Raw genomic sequence first — 16,937 nt, 5'->3', positions numbered from 1 at the left:
AAGGTAGCGGCCGATACTAGATAGGCGCTCCTAATTGACTATATAGCTTTGGGTTCTTTTTCTAAAGTAAGGCATATCGAGATCCCAGCGGCCCTATGCTAGATTCGCCGCTAGGCCGCAAAGTATATAACGTCTTTGGCTTCTATCTATGGTTTACTAAGGTATATATCCCTATTAAGGCCGTCTACCGCGTATATATATATGGGACGTTTATACCCCTGGATCTTAATTATAAATGCAATGACTCCTCTAGCTATTGCTAACTAGTTATTTATAATAAAGCTATAAAATTACTATTATTTCTTTTTAATATATAGTAGGTTAAGCTTATAGGTAAGGGAAGAATTAATTAGCGTAAATATATTATAATTATTATCTAGGAGCGCTTAGCACTTGCGAGTACTAATTCGCAGGTCTATTAATATAGACTCGCTAAGTATATTTTACTTCCTTTTTTCTTATCTTTTAAGCTCTTATTCTATTAGCTCTAACGCCTATTTTCGCGTTAAAGCTACTTTTTTCCCTTATCTTTAGGGCTAAGGTCCTTATCGCTAGATAGCTATAAGTCTCCTACTTAGTCGTTAAGAGGGCTAACCCTGGCTGTACGTTATTAGTCGGGTTATTAGGCCTAATAGGGATAGCTGGCTACTAGGTATTATTTAGACCCATACTTAAAGCAAGCCTTCTGTTTGTCTGCGGCGGGTTCCTTGCGGACCTATTGCTTCTCCTAAGCGGCCTTATTAATACCTATTATCTTAGTATCTCCCTTATAGTCTTATATCTAACCGGGACCTTATGGCTATTGGCGGCTGCGATTTAGTTGGTTCCTTTCCCTAGGGTAATAGCTATAACGCTATGACCTCTCTAAGACTATCTCTCTTTCTAGGCCTAACCTCTTAAGCTTCTACGCCACTTCTTAAACTTATTTAATCCATAGGTTATAAGTTATTAGGAGCTTAATAGTGACTAAGCTATAATATAGCTGCTTATTTAAGAGTCCTTTTAAAAAGGTAATCTTTACCTTATCTTCTTAGGTTATTTCTCTTACTTTTATAATATATTATTTAAACTTTAATAAAAAGGTAGTAAAGGACTTATTAGCCTTTTAATAGCGCTTTAGTAGCAAGCTTATTATATATACTTATATATTTTAGTCTTTATTAGATTAATTAAGATATTTTATAAAGTCCTTAGAGTTATAATAACCCCCTATGCCTCCTACTTAATAAAATACTATAACTAAGCTTTAAGCTTTTTATAATAAATATAAGTTAATTAAGTAAAACCTCTCTTAGCTTATTAGGTAAAACTTAATATCTAATAAGAGTTTATTATATATTTACTATAATTATAAAAGGTATTTGCGGTGATTTCTTAAAAACTTAGGAGGGTCTAGGAGGGGTTTATATCAGGGTATAGTTCTAGGTACTACTAGTGGTTTAAGGGTAATTTTATTTATAATAGGCTCCTTAGGAGGGTTATTTAGAGGGAGCTATATATTTATTTTATTCTTAATAAAGGGGGGCTAGTAATTAGTAGGTAGGTAGGGCTATTAAAATGTCTAGAACTATGTGGATAGGTGCATAACCTGCTCTTAGAGTGGCCTAAGAGTATTAGCTAGCTATTCGCTATTAGCTGCCCGCGAGCGCTCTGCTTCCTCGATGCGTAGTAATAGGTTATTAAGTTGACTCTGCAGGGGTGCCATAAACTAGCTTAGTCGATCCCTAATCAGGTTCATAAGGGCGGTTTCCCTCACGGACATTCCCCCGGGGTTACCTTCTTCCATTGCATAGATTCGTAATAAGCTCTCTGCTACCGAGTAGTGAGCTATGGTTGAGTCTTAGATAATGCTAGGGTCGGACCGGAGCTTATGCAGCTAAGGTAAACTGGTTGATTGAATATCTAAGACTAAGGAAGGGAGAGAAAAGGAAAAGAACTAGCTATGGCCTCGCTGCGGGTTTTATGCAGGGCTCGCAGCGGGGCTAGGGAGAAGGATTTCTCCGGTCTTGGTTTTTCCAGGGGGAAATAACCTTCCTCACGGGTTCGCCCGTAACAATAAGGCAGGCCAAGGGTTTAGCTAAAGACTCCTGTACAGGAAGGATATTTCTTTAATAGTTGCTCCCGTTGAGCATTTACCTTATGCAAGGCTTTATGCGAGATCTAACCGCGTATATTACTAAATAATATACCTAATAGTCGAAGAGGTGCGCTGATATGTTGCCTGGCTTGGTTGGCCTCTAGCTCGGCGAGCTGGTTTGTGAGAATAAGCCTGATGATCCTCTAGGCCTTAAAGAGGTTAGCTTATAAGTCGTTTAAGTGAGATTTAATAAGCTAGTAGATGCCCTTGCATCGCGATGTAATATATTGCTTAAAGTATAGATATTTATTAACCTATGCCTTAATAAACCTCTCCTTATAGAGGTTAAGCTAAGTCTCTATAATATAACCTACTTTATTAATATAAGTAGGGATATAATACTCCTTAAACTTCTTAACTCTCTCGTTATAGATCTCTTTAGTCGGTGAGGCTATAAGCTCGTGTTAATAGGCATAGAATTAGTCCTAATCGTTATTCCTTTTAATATTACTTTTATACTAACATATATAATAAGCGAGTAGAACAGACAAGCGAGTGGAACAAAAATCCCTCAACTAATATCATCTCTATTTAATTAATTAATTCCTAACCACCCAGTATGTCATAGTTAAATAAAGAAGCTAATATCCTTCTTGCTCTTTAAGCCCTTTAAAATAACCTAAAATTATCTCTCTGATGCGCCGCAAAGATCTATAAAGTTAGTCCTATGATGCTATGGCGCCGGCAACAAGGCATTCTTTCTCCACGTGATACTATACCAAAGTCACGGAAACTATCTGATCTAGAGGAATAGATTATTATTTAGTTTATTCTCAACTTAGATTCGCGAGGATTTCCTCCGCGACTGCGTAATATTAAAGAAATAGCTAATTAATTGCTTGCCGACTGCGATGCGCCACCTATCGGCAAGCGCTAGGCTTCTAACTTCATTAAGCGATACTAAGAGCTTAAGACGCATTTTTTTCATAAATACGACTATCAGAGAGCCAAATGCGAAGATCTAGCTATTATTCGCGATTAGTTTAGGCTTATAGAGAATATAATCGCGAAATATAATATTACCCTAGGTGATATCTATAACTTTAATGAGACTAGCTTTATAATAGGCCTAATTTAGAGCGGAATAGTCATCATAGGCGCAGAAAGGCGTGGAAGACCGAAATTAGTATAGCCTAGAGACCGGGAATAGGTTATAGTCATTCAGGCGATCAATGCGGAAGGCCAGGCTATCTAGCCGTTCATCGTGGTTACGGGCCAATATCACCTCGCCAATTGGTACCAAGAAAGCAACCTCCCGGGCGATTGGGCTATTGCGACGTCTCAAAATAGCTAGACTAATAACGAGATAGGTCTCGAGTGGCTAAAGCACTTCAATCGGCACATAACCAACCGATCAACTAGTCCCTATCGTCTTCTAATCCTCGATGGGCATGAAAGCCACCACTCGGCCGACTTTGAGATATATTGCGAGGAGAATAATATTATTACGCTTTATATGCCGCCTTATTTATCTTATCTGCTTTAGCCTCTTGACGTTGGGTGCTTTGGGCCACTTAAAAAGGCTTATGGTCGAGAAATAGAGTATCTAATTAGATGCTCTATAACCTATGTTTTAAAGACTAAGTTCTTTCTAGCCTTTTATGCCGCATATTAAGCCACTATAATAGAAAGAAATATCAAGGGAGGTTTTAAAGGAGCTAGGCTTATTCCTCTTAACCCGGAAAGTATACTCTTAAAGCTTAATATATAGCTATAGACTCCAACGCCGGTTAAGGAGGGGGCTAAACCCTCTACCTATTGGGTCTCAAGGACCCCAAAGACTATGCTTAAGGCCAGATCTTAGTCTAAATATCTTAAAAGACGAATTAGAAGGCATCAAAGTAGCTCCCTAGAGTTAATCCTTAAAGCCCTAAGGTCTCTTAAGAAGGGGATAAAGGCAGTTATGCATCGGGTTGCCTTACTAGCTACTAAGAATAAAGACCTTCGGGAGGCAAATAAGATACTTAGTCGGCGCCGGAGGGCAAAAAGAACCTAGCTATAGAAAAGAGGGGTTATAATGGTAGAGGAAGGAAGGCAGGTAATTAATTAAATGGATATTAATGCGTAGGTAGTGGCTAAATCATCGCGGAGTAGTGGTCAAGGGAGGTCGGCGCGACTAGGGGTTTAGCATTATAATATCTGCGGCAAGCCCGGCCATAATGCAAGGACCTATTAGGTAGTGATTGAGACGTCTGGGGAAGAGTATAGCGATAAGTTTTAATTAATTAGATAATTTATTATATTTTTATAGCGATTTTTATTTTAAAGGTTAAGGAAAGTATTCTACTCGCTTATCTATTCCACTCGCTTATTATATACGTTAAGTAAAAGTAGGTTTATAATAAGTTAGAACTACCCTATTAATATGCTATAGGCATAGTAGCGGGATTAACCCAGGGAAGTAAGAGGGAGAGGAAATAGCATTTATATAAGCAAGGCAATGATCTGTGAGTATTATAGATGGAAGGGTTATTTTATAAAGCTTATATATTAACCGTAACCGTTTAAGGGCTTATATATAGTTATCTTCTTTCTCGCTACTAAGGAATATAAATATAATATAGAAGGACCGCTAATAGGAGTTAATACTAATAATATTAAGAAGAGGTATCTTATATATATTGGTCTTATAGGTATAGTCTATAATAAGCACTTTAGGATATAATTTGAGGTATCCTAGTGACCGCGGATATATAAATATAACTGCTATAACCCTGCTAGTCTCATCGAGGCGAATTTAACTCTAGAAGCCCTTACTCTCGAGCTAATTAGTAAGGGCATGTATATTGCTTTGGCCCATAGTAAGATCTCGCTTGCCCTATGTAATATAATTATAGATATCTTAACGCGTAGTAAGTGTATTAGAATTCATATATAAGAAGGATCTAATCTTCTTCGGGGCAATGCCAGCATAGGAGAGCTTTTAGACTGTTGATTCCTCTAGGCTTAATAGTTAATAATGTGCTGGATATGCCTGCTGGCTAATACTTGGCTCGTGGTTATGTTAACTAAAGCTAGCTCTAGGACGATGCCTTAGACTCTATATAGTCTTATCTAGGCTCTCCTTTGCAGTGATAGAGAAGAGGTATCCCGTGCGGCGGGTATTAGCCTGACGCTGCTTCGAGGCTGCGGCTATAGGTATGCGCCTTGCTCTACGGTCATAGTGGAAGATGACTTCCCTTCTACCGTTCTTTGTCTTCTTAGATCTCTTGATCACGAAGGCATAGCCTCGTGGCGCTGCCTAGGCGTTGATTGCTGTGCGTAACTCCTCCCGTGAGCTGTAGTGGTCCTCAGGGGGGAGGATATCATCAGGGAAGTAAAGAGAGGCCTCCATTGGGTCCATTGGAGCAGGGGAAAAGAGCAGTATGTTGAGCTGATGCTGTAGAAGCTATTGATTATTTAATTGATCCTCTAGAGGCTGTTGGTCGGTGGGTTTGTGGGCTTTTAATAAGGCCATGTATGCCCCTTATATAACAGATCTTATTTGCACCGGCCCCGGTGCAGAGGTCACGTGGTCTTATTTGCACCGGCCCCGGTGCAGGTATGGGTCGCCAATAAAGCCACAGGGCTGACTAAGAGCTTGCTTTGGCAACCATCACTGCCGATAAACGGAGCCGACTGGCACCACCTCACTGACCATCTTGCCACAAACAACGACGTAATCGGTGGAAGAAGCTTCTATTGATATAAATTTTACCCGTGGCCTCGATTTCGCTTGGGCCCACAGGCCGACGGGTTGGGAATCTATCAGACGAACCATACCAGTTGACTGTCTTCTGGCTCAGTTATCCCATCAAGGATCGGGCTTCGACTATAACAAAGAACACAATACCGTACCAATTGACATCGCGCACGCGAGCGGCAACAACCTCCTCGCGTCACTACGGTAATAGATTAGACTAACGCCATGTTGGCTGCTGCGGTCATCGGAGATGCAGTCTGACCGATCCTCCCTCACGTGAAATATCGAAAGTGACGGTCATAATCCCCCTCCTCAGAGACATCCACTTGTATATCAGAATCCACCGGCCCATATAGTTCATCTTTACGCCTATTCTCTCTTGCCAGAGCGAAGTGCATGCCTAGCGACAGAAGCACTATGACACCGCTCATGCCACAGCCGATGGCACATCCTGTCCTAAAGAAGGGCCTGGTACTAGGTTAGCTAGTTTTATAAGAAGCCAGGGGATTGACATACGCGTCTTCTGATGGGAAGACAGTGCTGCTGATGAGAGATGAGCATTGCCCAAGGATTAGTGAAATGGCAAGACCGGCGCCTTTCTTCGAGTCCCCGCCTTGATTGTTGAGTAGCCAGGTGATATTGATGGCGAGCGCCGGAAAGATGCCACATGCAGCGAACCACACTCCGAGATACCTGAGCGCCGCCTTCTCCATGCCAGCTAGGATGCCGTAACCAGTCGCACCCATGGCTGCAAACCCAGCAACAATAAACCCGCGGTTCCCGTACTTATCAGAGGCAAATGCCGAAAGAATGCAAAGAAGAAATGCAGCCAAGTATACAGGTGCTGTCAAGCCCTGAGCCGTAATAGAGTCATACCCTATGCTGTTGATGATAGTAGGAAGAAAGTTGGATAGAGCTGCAAAGGAAAAATTGCAGCAGAAATGAATAATGGCGTGAATATAGTTCTTATAATCCAGCATCCCAGCGACGATTTGCTTCCAGCTGACCGCGCCCCGTGATGTGTTGTCACGGACTTGTAGACGTTCGATAGCAAATGTCTTCTCTTCGTCAGTGAGGAACTTGGCAGTAGCCGGAGAGTCGATCAAGAAGAAGTAGACGATCGGCGCAAATAGAACAGTAGGGGCGCCCTCTGAGTGTGAGATTCGTTGTTAGCATGTGAATCTTCACGATGCGTAAAGTGTCGTACCAATGATGAACAAGAGCCTCCATGGCTCCAAAGACCCTCGAATATGGGTAATACCATATGCTAAACTTGAGGCGAAGGTATTGGCGAGCGGTGACATGCCTAGCAGGATCGACATTCGAAGACCGAGTTCGCCTCGTTTGTAGATGCATGATAGGAAAAAAGGGGCACCAGCACCGAAGGTTGCCTCGAAGATCCCTAAAAAAACACGGGTGACAATCAAGTGGGACATATTCTGAGCCGCGCCCGAACACATCGCAGCAGCACCCCAGCTAGTAGTCTCACATCAGCATCATTCAATGTGACCGAGTTAGATAGTAATACCCAACACAGAGAATCGCGACATAAATATGTGCAGGGAAGATTTTCCAAAACATGGTTGTCCATTCAAAGAGAATGTAAGCGATGTAAAACGAGTTAAGTACCCAAGCCCATTGCGAGGAGTTGAGATCGAGATCAGCTTGTGCCCCGGCGGTTTTGGCGTTGCCAATATTACCACGGTCGAGATAGGAGAGGATATAGAGGCAGCAGACGATGGGCAGGACTCGGCGATCGAACTATACACAGGCGTTAGTAGTCTGGTGAGTTTTGCAGGATCGGATTTCCCGCACCGCCTGTCTGATCCGACGATTTGCAGCATCTGGAACGAGAACGCGATGGCCAGCATCCATCGACGCCTTCTCAACGTCGGCGGTCTCGGGTTTGTTGTCGATCATGTTTTTGTCTGAAGAATTGCCGGTTTTTCAAGGTGATACAGAGATTAGCTGTCGGTGAAAAAGGAACATGAATGACCAATGTCGGTCCTTTTATCCTCCATATGGCCGGAGTAGACAGGGAGACATTGCAAGGTTCTCCACAACCTCTCATGCAGATCAATGGTCTAGTCTAACTTACCCCGTAATCTTCCCCAGATATTTCCCTTGCGGGGCGCATGGTTGGTTAGGTATTGCAACCCGGGATGACTTGGGTTCAGTGAAAGATTCCGTGCGGGGGCCGGTATCTCGAGGGATTTCACGGGATCTCAGTTGTTGGGTGGTATGATTGGGAGGGGCATGCTCGGAAACCATTGTCCAAGCGCAGCCACATCATTTGGCGCGACTGGGGTTAGAGAACGCCCCGTCATTCGCCACGAACCTGGCTGAGAAATATTACCTTTCATTTCCGTTCCGGGAGTAACCATCCCATGAGTACCCACAAGGCTCCAAGGAGGTCACAACGGGGGGTCAGGACCAAGCAGAGCTCCCAGTGGCGGCGATACATCTTCGCCATCTATTGTCTGCTTGAGAACTAAATGTCCTGATGATAAGACTTTAGCAGCTATCTGAATAAGAAAAGCAGCCAATTATTAACGACATAACACTGGGGCAAGGTACTGCTTGGAGCCTTGTGGGCACTCATGGGATCGTCAAGACCCAGGGTTTTGCTAGGACCTCCCTGTTGCTATAAGAAGGGAAAAGAAAAAGATTAATAATTAAATATATCAAAGTATTCAATCCTTTAGCTCGGATCTGGGCCTCCTGAGGGGTTGGTCGGATCTGATTTGGGGTGAGATTTTCAAGGGTCATGCCTTGATGTGAGTGGGAAGCTTTTTGTGCCCCTGCAAGCAGCTGCCAAAGACGTCGGTGATTGTACTCGGTTCATGGCATGCGGCCCTTTCAACGTTTCATCTCTCATCGAGTTTGGGGCGAGTGAGAAAAATAAAATTATCAAGACAACCGTTTCAAACTACAGCAGACGCAAAGCCTTGCCCGCTTGTGTGAATGTTACGAAGTACTGTACTATGAACACCTGGGCAACCCGCTTCCGAATTCAGATTCCGACTCCGCGTAGAAGTTAAGTAGTATAATGGATGGCAAAAACCGCTGGAATGGTAGGGGTTTGAGTGTGTAATCTCAACTTTGACCAGTTCTGCGACTCAAGCTTGACGCCTATACCTGACGCATTTGATTCCAAGGGTAACTCGGTTCCTCAAACTTGCTCACGAGATACTCATGTTGACGGGTCCTGATTGTATCAGTTTCGACATTGGTCGTGAAGTTGCTAGCAAAAAGAATCCTCTTCTTCCCATCGGCTGTAAAGCGCGGCCATTTGACAGAGGTACCTAGAAAGGTCAGCTAACCGCGTAGACCAGGACAGACGGTGGCAGCCTACCTGAAAAGGTGTTGGGGTCGCCAGTGTGAACAAACGATACTAGCATTGCGCACATAGTGTCGGTCAATGCTAAGGCGGCTTGGGGCAGGTTGTCGAAGGGATTCGGCCCAAGCCAAGGTGGCGACTTGTCAGGGAAGCCTGTCCCCTCTGTATTGTGGAAAAAGAACGGGACCTCCATGAAATGAGTAGCAGACCAGACATTGGGGACCCCATTTGGTGTTACATCGTATCGATAATGGTAGAGTGGTGCATCCGAGGCCTTGACCCAGTCTCGGGTGGAGAGGTATGTGGGTGCGATAAACGTCAAGTCACTGATGATGGATGACACACGAGACCACTGTGCTCCAATGGTTGCATTCCAGGGCTCCAGGTTGTGAAGGATCAGGTCCGTAGAGCCAGCAGGGTACAAGTCTAGGAGAGTTGAAATATCCTGCTCCGGGAACTCATACGTGCGGAGATATGATCTCAGTTCGGCTTCGGTGTTGATGCCAAAGGGGGAAAACCCGGTTCCCTCGTCTGTGTTGTCCCCAGCGATGAACGGAACTTTGACAAAAGCACCCTCTTTCATCTGCTTGATTCCGGATGCTGCAACAATATCGCCGTCAACCAGCGGTCGGTAGGCAGACCCTACACTTAAAGAAGCTCCTATGGCATCTTTGAACTTGTCTGCTGGAACAGCTCGAAGGCACTGCAAGTGATCAGTCGATGCATGGCAGCCGAGTGTTCTCGTAACGTTCTTGTAGACCTTGGCGATTCCTGAAGAAAATGTCATTTAGTCATGGTCAGCACACTCTTGTTAGAAGATAGGGCAGTACCTTCTCTGGTAGTTCCTGCGAATACCCCCACGATAGCACCAGAGTCTGCCATGGCACGATGGAACAGTTTGTCATCTCTACCATTGAAGGCACGCACTTGGTAGCCCACTGACATCGCGCCACTACAAGTCCAGTCAGTCCAAGATCACTTGCAGGGAGTCATGGGGGCCCTACGCGCTCTCTCCCCAGATGGTGACTTTGTCAGGGTCGCCCCCAAAGCCAGCAATATTCTCCTGAATCCAGTGGAGAGCCATCCTACAGCCAGTTCAGCGAGTGTAGAATGTCGCTTGCATTCCAGTCTATGAGCACCTACCTTTGATCTCTCAAGCCCAGGTTGGCAAGTCCGGCTTTGGCAATCTCATCTGAGTAAAGAAAACCATACCCTGCTAGACGGTAGTTGATACTGACCGCCATGATGGGCTTCCCAATACGGAGAGAATGTTCAACAATAAAGGTCATGTTGTAACGCTGGTCACGGCTTGTACCCGCGGTGAATCCGCCTCTGTCTCAAGTCAGACTAACATGGCTGAGATTGCGCTTGAAACTCACCCGTAGATCCATACAAGCACCGGCAGGTTAGAGCAGGCAACAGTTCCAGCAGGGCGGATGATGTTGAGTGTCAGGCAATCCTCACTAACATGACCATCTGAGACAAGCTCCGTGTCGTCGCCATAACCAACACAAGAGTCCCCATACGCGGTTGCATTGCGCACGCCCTGCCAAGAGGAATTAAGGCTTTGGGGTTGTCGCAGGCGCAAGTCGGCCACCGGAGGCTGGGCATACGGAATCCCAAGAAAGGTTTCCACGCCGTAATGTTGGTTGTAAATACCATGGTACGATCCGTTACGAGCTCTTCCCAACGGTGGAGTATATCTATCCGCACCAGATGGTGTGACTAGAAGCGCAGCAACAAAAAAAGCCCAGAGTTGCCACATGGTGTCATGGACCTTGGGTTGGTGTAATGATCAAAAAGAAGACGGTATTAGTGAAATGGAGGGATGACTGAGTTTTACTCATTGCCGAGAGGATGGGAACCGTCGAGAGAGGAGTCAGTTGAGCATAAATACTGTCTATAGTGTTTGACCTTAACTCGCTACTTCAGGTTGGTGACGCGTTATCTACCGAGGTAGTTGGCTCACCATCTGCTCTGTTCTGCTTGCTTCATTTCCATTGGGTTGCTCGTAAGCTTACCCCCTGCCGCTTCTTTGAGCCCTTTGACCAAGTTCTGATTCCTTCCCCATCTGGAAGCAATCCGATGATGGACATGCCAAAGTCCGGGGTGCGGGGGAAGGCTAACGCAAAGCGGCCACAGCTTTGTCGATAACAAGCTGTGACCACTTGACCGTTTCGTCGATTACGCGAGACTGTCTCCCGCCTTCTTAGCAGTTAGTGGAGTACCGCAGATTAGCTCTGGTCCCACGACCACGGAACGAGCGGTGAAGCACCAAACTCTAATCTCTTTAGCGGCGCAATAGAAGCTTGATATCCGTGCCCTATATTCATATTGAAAGCGATTATTTAGTCGACTATCAACTCTATGCAAGACCGAATATGGCTCAGACCTACCGATGCTTGTAGCTGGAGAGATGATCTGCTTTCTACACCTACCATGTCAACCACTACACTTTCTTCATCAACGCCGGGCCAGTCCAGTTGTTGTCAATTCCTTTAACGACTAGTGACATTCCTGTATAATCGGCAAACTGATGTACAATTACGGACCGTCGTGACCGAGAACCAAGTTGCCAAGGCTGTCTGGATGGGGATTGCTGGCCAACTATGTTCTTGGAATCATTGGAACAGGTGCTCTCTTTGCAATCATGACACCCATCACATCATGGCTTCTTTGGGAATGGCGAGATGCTCGTCAGACACAACGAGTCCTTCCGAATAACACAGTGATGCAATGCAAAAGCGAAACAACTGGGATTTTACTTTAAGGAACCATCAAACCCAATGAGTCTCAGTACAAGAGGATCATCAAGGAGAAACTTCTGGAATAATTTCCCCTTCAATCATCTCACACTCAAGAGAGCCCTGAGCCCATCCAAGACAGAGATTCTTGCGTCCCGGGTAGTCCACCGGGTTAGTGGGCCACAATCCGAAACCCTCACCTTGAAACTGCCGAGGTACAAAGCTCACTGGCCCAATGAAACCCAGCGTCTTGTCGCCTCCCTCAGCTCATAACAATTGTCCAAGCATATTGATGGCCATGCTCTACCCCACTTCCCGACAACTCCTCCTGTCGAGCATGCATATCTGTCCTCCACCCCCGGTTTCCCCGCCGATTTTATATTCAATCTTAGATCTAACAACCAACGTCTACCATTCTTAAGTTGGCATCCTTGAGAACCAACCTACAAGAATGAGTCTCATCAACATAGCCTCGGTACCCCTCCTAGCCATTGGCGTCATTATCCTCACCGCAGCGTATAGGCTTTTCTCAGCAGCCACATCGCCGCTACGAAATGTTCCCGGCCCGTGGTACAGTCATGTCACCTCTATCGTACTCAAATGGCACATATTGGCGGGCAGACGTGTCCATTTTGTCCACTCTTTACACCTAAAATATGGGCCCGCGGTTCTTGTGTCTCCCGACGAGGTAGCCATCAGCGATCTCGAAGCTTTTTCTCAAATCCACAAGATCGGATCTGGATTCACCAAGTCTGATTGGTATGACAAGCTCAGATCCGGCAGGGAGCCGGGCATTTTCTTCATGCGTGATCCGCATCAACACGCCGCCCGAAGACGGCTCTTTGCTCGTGCCTTTAGCAACAACTCGCTTCTGACGCACTGGGAGCCCGAGATCAGGCAGAAGACCCAACTTGCCGTGGCCAAGATCAAAAATGACGCTCAGAATGGCAGCGCTGATATCCTGAAATGGTGGACCCTCATGGCGACTGATGTCATCGCTCATCTTTCATTCGGTGAATCATTCCGCATGCTGGAATTAGGCAAGGTAGATATCACCCAGTTTCTTTCTATATACCACGATGCTAATACTGCTCTAAGCAAACTCCGTACATCGATGCCATTCAAGCGGCCCTCCTCTGTGGAGTAGCCCGAAACGAGCTGTCCTGGATTTTCCCGATCTTGAGACACCTCCCTTTCAAAGGCATCCGTGACATCGTAAATGCCGACAACGTAGTCTTCGAGCATGGCGCTAAAGCCGTTCAGAACATGAGCAGTGCCAGTGACGGACTCAGTACGGCAAACCTGTTTAGCCAGATGCTCGCTCAGGCGCAAGGCCAGGAAAAAACGGAAATCAAGGATTCCACTGTTCGAACAGAAGCAGGGAATCTAATTGTTGCCGGGTCCGATACAACAGCCATCACCCTGACCTATCTTGTTTGGGCAGTGCTCAGCCAGCCACGGCTTCAGGCAGCGCTAGAGGCTGAAGTCTGTGGCCTGAGCTCTAACCTGACATTCGATGAACTGAAGAGCGCCCCGCTTCTGAACAGTGTTATTGAAGAGACCCTGCGGTTGTATGGTGCTGCTCCTGGTGCGCTCCCACGGGTTGTACCTGGAAAGGGACTCTCTGTTCGTGGCTACTTCATCCCCCCAGGCACAGTGGTCAGTACACAAGCCTACACACTGCATCGGGACTCTACCGTCTTCCCAGATGCACACAGGTATGATGGCTTGCCCTCTTTTGACGTTTTTACACCTGATATGCATACTCACAATCTGCAGGTTTGACGGCGAAAGATTTATGGATAAATCACAACTAACAGTAGCTCAAAAGACAGCCATGTCGCCCTTTGGCGCAGGCTCTCGCATCTGCATTGGGCTTCATCTAGCTTGGATGGAACTGAGACTTGCCACAGCGCTGTTTTTCCGGGAGTGCCGAGGGGCTAAACTTGATCCTGGAATGACAGATGACATGATGGAGATGGATAATCGATTTTTGATTGCGCCAAAGGGACACTGTTGCAAGATTCAGCTGTAGGAAGACTAGCTGTGCAGCCGGGTCAGGGTTTGCACCTAGACAGTTTTAATACCGTCTTGTTTAAGCATGGCAGCCCAGGTTATAACGAGCCCGGGCCAGGAGGCAATGGCCTGGACGTCCTAGGTTATGTGAGCATCAATTAATTTGTCAAATATCTTACAGGGCCATATGGATGTATCACATCAAGGATGCCACACAGATAACCAATCAGACATACAGTTTCACCTATCTTGCAGCTTATAAGATCATAGTAGCACGAAAGCCATACGAAAGACTGCAGGAACTGAACAAACAGTCAACGGCGCCTCGAAATCATCCGACTGAGACTCTACAAACTCCAAATAAGACGCCCATTGACCGACACAGCCATGACACTAAAAGGCTGTTGCTTAAAAACACACTGTGATTAGAGGAACGGAGCCTTGCCAACGCACGTTGACTATTCGTGTTAGGCCCTCCCTTTCATCGAATTGTCGTGATATGACACAGCGATGGCGATCTCGAAGTAAGCAGAGCGCCCGGAGAGTTGACACACGTTCAGGGGTTCTGAGAAATGGCTGGGCCTGGTCAGACTGTGCTCTCTGTACCGCCGAGTGCGAAGCAGGAGAGGGCTGGGGTGTTTTCTTTGTTGACACCTTCACTACACGAGAGACAATGAGTGATAGAGGACAAATCGAGACGACAATCCTGGGCACCTACAGGGCAAGAAGAAATTATTAAACAAATAGTCGGCAAAGTTGATGATTGAGTCACGCAGCCTGGTTTCTTTGTGGGGGTCGGCTAGATCAGGATCCTCATCCTCATTAATCTAAAGACCTGCCGCCTCAAAGAATGCCCTTAAGAAGTTTCCTTGAGAGTCCGCAGTGATAGCGTACTCATGAGAGAGTCGGACGAGTTTCATTCGGTCATAGTCCCTACTGGCTCTAGCATCAGGAGAAACGTCGAAATGGTCTATGAGCCGATTGAATCGAGCACTAGCTGCAAGTCGCTAGGCAGGGATCCAGGGAGGTTGTGCGGAGAAATTAATTATACCCTCAAGCGGCATTATTTAAAAAATACGAGGGCTATACTAAGAGAACACAGAAGGAAACGGGCTAGAGGGGGAAATGTTCAAGGAGTGACGATGGTAATGAAGCCGAAGTCAGTCCTCTGACTAGAGTTGATTGCATTGTGTAGGCAGTGAGGATAATGAGGGGCATAAACCATTTATGTCCCACTGCACCACCGCCACCGCCACCGCCACCGTGTAGGGTAGCGCCACGACTACCTACCATCGAGGAACGGGCAAGAAAACAAAGCCTACAGTACGTGACGTCCTCTACCACTTAAACGAGTGAAGAGAGGCAGAAGAAGATTATTATGTAGTATAGAGTCGGATAGTTGGCGTAAATACAAGGCATCGTTTTAATCTAGTTGGTGCAAATGCAACTGTAACACTGCATCATCCTTTTGGACATTCTGGCATACAGTAGCATCTAATTCTCTCAAAGTTTGGCCAGCGCCCATTATCCGTCTTATGAGGCGAGATTCTCATACTATACCTATAACTCGTTTTATGATTATGATGCAGCTAATTCTTTATTATCTCAATCGTGAAAACAGCACACAGATTTTCTCCTAAAATCTCCTATTTGACTACGTTGTTCTATGACGTTAATCCCACCCCTGGTAGGCTTCTCGTGTATATCTACGATGAGAACAATAATGGCTAAGAAACTGCTCTCGATAGAGCATTCAAGATTGACCTATCTCGCAATTCTATCACTTCTCGTCGACGGCGGTGGTGTTTCTGGTGTAAATGGCCCATGCCTGCTGCCAAGCAGCCTGTTCTTTCCCACCTAACGCATCCTTCACGTAAGCCTCAAGAGTGCGGCCCTCGAGATCTGGATATAACTCTTTGGCTAGGAGGTATCCAAGATACTTGGCAAATTCGGGGGTGTTGTCACCGCGGATACCCCAGCTGTTCCAATACTGAAACCGCGATTCCGAAACGTTCTCGAGAGATCCTGGGATGGTGTTGGACTGTTGCGCCGCAGCGGCTCCGGCTTTGATCTCATCTTCATGCATCTAGGGACCATTTAGTCTTTCCGCACAGATCCAGCAGGTTCTGCTTGGGCACTCACGTATTTTCGCTCAATCGTCTCGCCACTCTGCTTCTCCACTATGTCATAGACCTGATTTGTCGTGTGTAGCTCGGTATATGCAAATACCATCCGGTTCAAAGTTTGCGGATCAGCAATAATGCGGGCTACATAGCGGCCAATATCCTTCACATCTGTCATAGCAGATGGGGTATTTCCGTCACCAGGAATATACTCTGCGGGCATCGCGAGCGCCTTATCAAGGCGTCCAGATGGCACCCGAGGGAGTGCAATTTGGTACCACCAGCCAACATCAATGACGGTGTAGGGCAGGTATATCTTTTTGATGTGATTAAACACCACTTCTTTCTGTTTGGTCGGTTAGCAGGGTGACGACAGCGTGTGTAGACTGCTGTGTCACACTCACCACATCCCTGAGTCTCAGAACTCCGTTTGGCGGGACAACGGTGGCGAAGAAGCAAGGGACATAACGTCCCACGCCGGCGGATTTTGCCGCATTGATAAGTGGTATTTCATTCAAGATCGCGGTTGCGTTGACGGCCGAGATTACCACGTCCATATCCGTTAAGATGGCCTTGAGATCTTCCTCAGGTCCGGTGAGGTCCGCTCCTACAACCCTGACACCAATCTCTTTCAGCTCAAGAACCTCTGGCTTAGAGAGCGACGATTTCCTAATAAGAGCAGTAACTTGCTAAGCATTGGTCATCATTTAGTACCATGTGACATGAGTGTTGAGTAGAGCAACTCACAAATCTGCTTGTGGTCGATTCAAGCAATCCTCGGACAATGGATGAGCCAGTCTCGCCTGTTGCGCCGGCTACGGCAACTCTGATGTTGCCCATGATGACCGATTGGTTGAGTGTATTTGCGAGTGTTTCTGCTGGAGTAAGGTATGGA

The 16,937-nt window shown here is 46.1% G+C and overlaps 4 protein-coding genes across 4 annotated transcripts; 1 reads left to right on the top strand and 3 right to left on the bottom strand.

The window, feature by feature from the left end:
- Positions 1 to 6,091: 6,091 nt before the first annotated feature.
- On the bottom strand, positions 6,092 to 7,739 carry LRP88_10848 (uncharacterized protein; the record flags this gene model as incomplete). Its single annotated transcript, XM_083247297.1, has 5 exons — positions 6,092 to 6,287; positions 6,336 to 6,969; positions 7,027 to 7,295; positions 7,348 to 7,580; positions 7,635 to 7,739. 5 exons carry the CDS (start codon positions 7,737 to 7,739, stop codon positions 6,092 to 6,094), a joined length of 1,437 nt encoding a protein of 478 aa, XP_083098410.1.
- Positions 7,740 to 9,133: 1,394 nt separating this feature from the next.
- On the bottom strand, positions 9,134 to 10,448 carry LRP88_10847 (uncharacterized protein; the record flags this gene model as incomplete). The annotated part of the gene is made up of 4 exons (XM_083247296.1): positions 9,134 to 9,930; positions 9,990 to 10,111; positions 10,164 to 10,244; positions 10,303 to 10,448. The coding sequence occupies 4 exons, from the start codon at positions 10,446 to 10,448 to the stop codon at positions 9,134 to 9,136; spliced, it is 1,146 nt and encodes a 381-aa protein (XP_083098409.1).
- A 1,906-nt stretch (positions 10,449 to 12,354) lies between these two features.
- LRP88_10846 (cytochrome P450) lies at positions 12,355 to 13,938 on the top strand (the record flags this gene model as incomplete). Its single annotated transcript, XM_083247295.1, has 3 exons — positions 12,355 to 12,948; positions 13,002 to 13,621; positions 13,683 to 13,938. 3 exons carry the CDS (start codon positions 12,355 to 12,357, stop codon positions 13,936 to 13,938), a joined length of 1,470 nt encoding a protein of 489 aa, XP_083098408.1.
- A 1,761-nt stretch (positions 13,939 to 15,699) lies between these two features.
- LRP88_10845 (uncharacterized protein) lies at positions 15,700 to 16,882 on the bottom strand (the record flags this gene model as incomplete). Its single annotated transcript, XM_083247294.1, has 4 exons — positions 15,700 to 16,005; positions 16,062 to 16,388; positions 16,447 to 16,731; positions 16,790 to 16,882. The coding sequence occupies 4 exons, from the start codon at positions 16,880 to 16,882 to the stop codon at positions 15,700 to 15,702; spliced, it is 1,011 nt and encodes a 336-aa protein (XP_083098407.1).
- Between the last annotated feature and the right edge of the window lie 55 nt (positions 16,883 to 16,937).

This window comes from Fusarium phalaenopsidis (genome assembly GCF_050370095.1).
Source record: "Fusarium phalaenopsidis strain FUZ10S chromosome Unknown contig_32304, whole genome shotgun sequence".
Classification (NCBI taxonomy): Eukaryota; Fungi; Ascomycota; class Sordariomycetes; order Hypocreales; family Nectriaceae; genus Fusarium; species Fusarium phalaenopsidis.
The sequence above is the reverse complement of the archived record's forward strand: the minus strand, read 5'-3'. Positions and strand labels throughout refer to the sequence as shown.